At 48.1% G+C, this 5,841-nt stretch overlaps 1 protein-coding gene across 1 annotated transcript; it reads left to right on the top strand.

The window, feature by feature from the left end:
- The first annotated feature begins 1,752 nt into the window (after window positions 1-1,752).
- Window positions 1,753-3,728, top strand: LOC123114985 (uncharacterized). The gene has a single exon (XM_044536314.1). The coding sequence runs from the start codon at window positions 1,753-1,755 to the stop codon at window positions 2,776-2,778; it is 1,026 nt and encodes a 341-aa protein (XP_044392249.1). The 3' UTR covers window positions 2,779-3,728.
- The last annotated feature ends 2,113 nt before the right edge of the window (window positions 3,729-5,841 follow it).

Raw genomic sequence — 5,841 nt, 5'->3', positions numbered from 1 at the left:
TTTTACATTCTGAAATTTTATTTAAAAAATGAATACACCTTATATATAGGAATGGAGGGACTATATCCCACACGATACTAAATATGCTTTGGCTACAACAATTAAAAAACAAATATTTTCCCCTACATACCAACTAAATATGCTTTGGTTGCAGCAATTAAAAACAAAATACTTTGCTCCACCACCACCACAGCTTCGAATCCCTTCAACAGGTTATCCGCCACCAGATCCGCTCCATCGCCTCCTCACAATGGTCGCTGCCGCGCTCAGGTACCAACTAAACACCCATATCGCATCCATGTTCGCCTCGGTGAGTCCATCGCCTCGGCGTCCCTCCCATCTAGACCCCGACTGTGTGGTTGTTCCGGCGGGCTGGCTGCCTAGTTTATCTTTGCCTTCTCGTGATGTGACATGCTGGACTAGAATTTCCAGCAACTACAGTCCATGGAGGAGGATGGCAGCGCAATCCCGGGCTACGTCGGCGACATCATCAACAACACCAACAAGATCCTCAACGACATCACCGCCCTACTCTCTTCCTCTGCTTTTGTTATCTCGTCTTGATCGGGTACTCATCGATCTTGTCTTCTCCACTTTCCGGCCCGCGGGAACCAGCCCGTGGCAAACTTCGACATGGTGGACGTCCATGTTCGTCAGCTCAAGGGCTGCAGCTACAGGTATAATGATGATAAACCCTTTCTTTCCCTCCCCACTTTTAACTGCATATATGATTGTTTCTGTGTTGCATCCATATCGTGTGATTCTGGTGTGTTTCTCATGGGAATGTCGTTCATGGTGTCTGCATTGTCGTGTAGCCATAAGTAGAATTGTCGAATCTAGTTGTGTTTCGTGTAACGGAATTACCATATTTCCCTGGATATGCTTTGGTTGCAGCAACTGAAAACCAAATATTTTTACTCCCTCCCTTACCAAATATAAGCCTTTTAACGTTTGCAATATGGATTACATACGGAGCAAAATGACTGAATCTACATCCAAAATATGTCTATATACATCCGTATGTAGTCCATACTAAAATCTATAAAAATACATATACTCCGTATTTAGAAACAGCTAGAGTAGTAAGGAAAAGTGAGCTCATGCATACTGCATACACACTCCTCTCCCACCATATTCAATGCGCGTTGAGAGTGGTTTTTCTACAACCCCAGCTCGGTGCACCCCCGCTACACCCACGCATCAAAACATAGCAAAACATTTCAAAAAAATCTGAAACTTTATGGGAATGATTATGAACAAAAGTTATAGGTGCTTGCAAAGTTTGGTGGTAAATGTTATTCGAGGAGCTATGTACCAAAAGAAACAAAATTACGCAAAATGTATGTGCACTGTTTGAGCAGAATTTGTAAAAAAAAATGTTTTTTATAGAGCTCCTCGAATGTCATTTGACGACCAAACTTTGCAGTCCTCTATAACATTTGTTCATAGTCACTCCCACAAAGTTGTAGATTTTTCCGAAATATTTTAGCATGGTCAAATGATATTCGAGGTCGGCCATGCACTGTTACGGCAGCATGTTCCTGACGATCGGTGAGCCGTCGGGATCTTCGTCTGCGACCACGCTGGTGCTACTCCAAGTGTGAGGGTGCTGTGGAGATGCTTCAGTCCGCCGGAATGGATCTACCCCTGCGGCTACCTACAAGTGGACGGCAAGCTTCACCTCGTTGGCACTGTGCTTGAAAATAACACCCGCCACACCCGAGTCTACATGTGTGATGTCTTCGCCGGGAAATGGATATCGTCTGGAGTGATAGATGTTGGCCATCGTACATTGTCCGTGTCAAATATCTTCATGTCAGGCCATTGTGGAGCAAGCATTGCGGGGCTCATGACGAATTATGTATACTTCTGAAACAAACTGCACACCAACGAGCTAGGAAACAGAGGTGGCTCCGCGCTTGCGTCGCTCCCTGGGGGGCGGCTCGGGCGATAACCAAGCCGCCGCCGCCTCCGCTCCCCTCTCCTCCCTCGCTCCGCCCGCCGCCGCCGGAGGAGGCCGACGGGCAAAGCCCGCTCGGCGGACGGCGGTGGCGGGGCACCCTCGTCGCGCGCCGCGCGTCTTCGTTCCTGGACGAAGGCCTGCATCCGGCGGCGGTTGCGTCTGGCCAGGCGCAGGCAAGCCGGGGCGGCGGCCCCGGGCTCGGCGGTGGCGCTGTTTCCTCCTCTCCCTCGTCGGGAGAGTGGGGGGCGGCGCTAAGGCTGGCCATCGTCGATCTGGTGCGGCGCATCTGGATCTCGCGGTGGAGGCTCTCCGGCGGGCTGCGGCGGCGATTCTTCGGTGTTCGGCGGCCGGCGGTGCGCGCGGGATGCCTGGGGTCCCCTCCCTCGGCCGGGGGAGCTGCGGTGGTGGCGGCGTGCCACAGCTCTTGGATGGCGGCGCGGCGGCACCGCGACGGGGGCGGCTGTGGTGCGGTGGCGCTGGTGGCGTGTGGTGGTGCGGCTGTCCGAGGCACGGATCCGGGCGGGGCTCCTGCGGTTCTGGTGTGGTGGCCGGCGGGGGAGCGGCTCGTGGTGTTCCCAGCTCGCTCGTGCTCCTTCGACGGGTCCCGGCGGCGTCCGGGGCACGGATCCGGGCGAGGCTGCCCCAGATCTGATGCGTGGTGGTCAGCCTCGAGTTCGGTGGGCTGCAGAAGGCGTTGTGGTTTGGCTGCGGCAGCAAGGAGGGAGGATGGCGGCGTGGCGGCGCCGCTCTTTGGCGGTGGGTGCGGGGCTGCCATGACGGCGTGTGGTGCCGTGGTGGTTTTGCAGGCCGTGTAAGAGGCGGTTGGCGGTCGAGAGCGGTGTAGAGTGCTTGGCCGCCGTCGGTGGTGATTGGCTGTGGTGATGATGGGTTTGGTGAGCTCCGGGTCAAAGCCTTGCTCGGCCTTGGTCGATGCCGGCATCGACGGCGTCCTAGGACGTCGTTTCCTTGTTGGAGGCGCGTCGTGGAGCCCCTTCACCTCCCTCGTCATCTCAGCCACGGGCTCTTCGGGTGAAAACCCAAACTTCGGCCTTGGCCTTAGTGGGCGTCGGCGGCGTTCCTCGTCGCTTCCCTCTTGGGGGCGACGCCTTTGAAGGTCCGGTCCTTCATCTGCTGGTGGTGGCTCTGCGGCTTTGCATCTTCGTCACCGGCTAGGCGAGTGCGCGGCCTCGGGGCCGGCGTGGAAGTCGGAGCGGCGGCTCCGAGAATCTCCTTCGTGTGGTGGTTGGCTTTGGTCACCAGGGCGACATGGTCATCGACTAGGTGGGTTCGCGGCCTCGGGGCCGGAGTGGAAGTCGGTGCGGCGGCGCCGGAGATCTCGTGTGCGTAGGGTGTTGGCTTTGGCCTCTAGGGCGGCGGAGCCATCGACTAGGCTGGTGCCTGACCTCGGGGCCGGTGTGGATGTCCGAGCGGCGGCTCCGGAGCCCAGTGTTCTGTTGTAGGGTGTCGTCTCTGGTCACTTGGGTGACAGTGTCGTCGACTCGAGTGCTGCGCAGCCTCGGGGCTGGCGTGTGCGTGTATCGTAGATGTATCGGTTTTCGGCCGGTTTTCCTTATAAACTTGTCAATTCTCTTCTTCTTAATGAAAAGGCAGAGCTCCTGCCGGTTGCTCGGGAAAAAAAAATTATGTATACTTCTCCGAGCATCTGGATGGCCGTCAAGAGGATCCAGATCTTAAGTTGGAGATATTCGACATAGGCTCTTTCCTGGATTCAGCTTAAACCAAATATATGGACACAAGGCGCGTACATCTCTGTCTTGTTAATTATTTGGTGTTGTTTTTTGTCATATTATCATCAGTGGGGCTATTATATTCTAGAATCTGACCGTCTGTCTCACTGTTCCGTGTCAGTTTTCATTGAAACTAGCTAGGATATTCCGCTAATCATGATGCATGTGTTCGGTTCATTATTGTGAAGGGGGGCCAAAACATATTAGATGTCATACTTAGTGGATAGATCGTAGTCCATCAATGGTCAAAGTGATGAAAGAATTAAGATGCCATATATATGGTCGTTATGATTTTGCAACCTCTAGAAAGGATTTATAGATTATGAAACCCCAGCATGTCATGTTCATTATAACGGGTAGCGACAAAGGAAAAATATGTCATACTCAGAGCATATGATGGCCGTTACGAGGATCCAGACCATAAGTTGGCGATATTCGACACAGCCAATGGCATGTCGGAATTGTTCTCATATAAAAAAAAGGTCCAGGGTTCTTCACGCACTTTACTGGATTCAGCCGAAACCAAATCTGTGATGACAAGGTACGTACATATCTCTCTTGTCATTATTTGATGTTGTTTTTTGTTATATCTTGATCTCTGGCGCTATTCGATTCTAGAAATCAGACTGTGTATCTCAGTATTCCGTGTCAGGTTTTGTTGTAACTAGGCTTTACATATTGTGCAAAATATTTATGTACGTGTTCGCCATAAATATTATATGTCATATTTTGTGGAGCGACCATTAGTCGATCAATGGTCAAAGTGAGGACAAAATTAAGATCCTGCAACCTCTAGATATGGTTTATAGCTTATGAAAGAAAACCAAGATATATCATTTTCATGATGACGTGTAGCGACAAAAAGGGTAGAAAATTCATACTGAGTGGTTATGTCGTTTTCCCAGTTTCAACAGTAATGGTAGTTAGTCCACTGGATTTTAGAAATAACGGTATTTGTCTAGTTACCAAATCCATGGTTTCCCTAGGTCTAGCTGTGGTTTTAATGCTCTGCTAGAAATTTCAACCCTCTTCGTTGGCAAGAACGACAATCATGTATGGGAAGTTAGGAAACACATTTGGAAAACCCATCATTTTTTTTTTGAAATTTCGGTTATGAATCATATGTGAACACTTACTCCATTCATCTTGTGTTTATGTCTTCTTGATTTTAAAAGGCATAGGAATCACAAATATCAAGTTTATGGTCATATATGGGTAACGACAATAGATTAGATTTGTGTCATCTATTGCATAGACCGTTATATGCTTTGCAATGATACTTACTTACATCTTTTTATTTCTCTGGTTCTAGCCATATATAGGGTTTGCCTGGTCCGCTAGGTATCTCAATAATTTTTGGTTCATCGTTACAAGTGACACCTGAAAATTTAGGTATGTGATGTCTGTGTGAAAGCCATTATTTTATTTCAAACAAGGATGGTAGGATCTGGCACCATACCCTTGAGGATGTAGCGTACCTACAACATAGATAAGAAAATGACAAAAGACTGAAGTATGAAACTAAGCACATTTAAGTGGGCGGTTGAGAAAGTGGCAGCATTGCGCCTCAGCTCACAAGATTTCAAATATTTGGATTCACTCTGCATGCATAATTAATTAGTTTGGAAGTGCGAGATATAGATCTTACCCAATTTATAATATATTTAAGTTCGATGTGCCCTTGTTAAGCATCTAATTTTGCTAAGACATTAGCTAAGATTAATTTCTGGGAAGATTGTAGTATTCCCATCAAAATCACAATGACATTCACTATTGTTTTGCTAATATAAAGTTCTAGCATTTTTTTTTCTTTTTCATGTACACTCTTACTTGTGTATCTTACTATAACATATTGGGCATGAAACAATAGTTTTCCCGGTTTATTTATTTTAAATCTAAATTTGAATGATTTCATATCCTATATCTTTATTTTGCTTTTTCTCAACTGTTATTTCTCTCTGAGCTACGAACAACAAATTTTGTGTGAAAATTCTGGTCATGTACTAGTTATTCAAATTACATATTTTATTTTACAACATTCCACGTATTGTCTAGATTTTCAGCGATGTTGTTGCCGAGTTCCATTTAAAGGTGCATCCATGCAGATTTTTATGCAGAAGTTTTGCCTAG

This window comes from Triticum aestivum, chromosome 5B (genome assembly GCF_018294505.1).
Source record: "Triticum aestivum cultivar Chinese Spring chromosome 5B, IWGSC CS RefSeq v2.1, whole genome shotgun sequence".
Lineage (NCBI taxonomy): Eukaryota > Viridiplantae > Streptophyta > Magnoliopsida > Poales > Poaceae > Triticum > Triticum aestivum.
The sequence above is the reverse complement of the archived record's forward strand: the minus strand, read 5'-3'. Positions and strand labels throughout refer to the sequence as shown.

Bases quoted from the DNA above. Each gene is read 5' to 3' on its own strand.
- LOC123114985 (XM_044536314.1), top strand. From the start codon at position 1,753: ATGGATATCGTCTGGAGTGATAGATGTTGGCCATCGTACATTGTCCGT.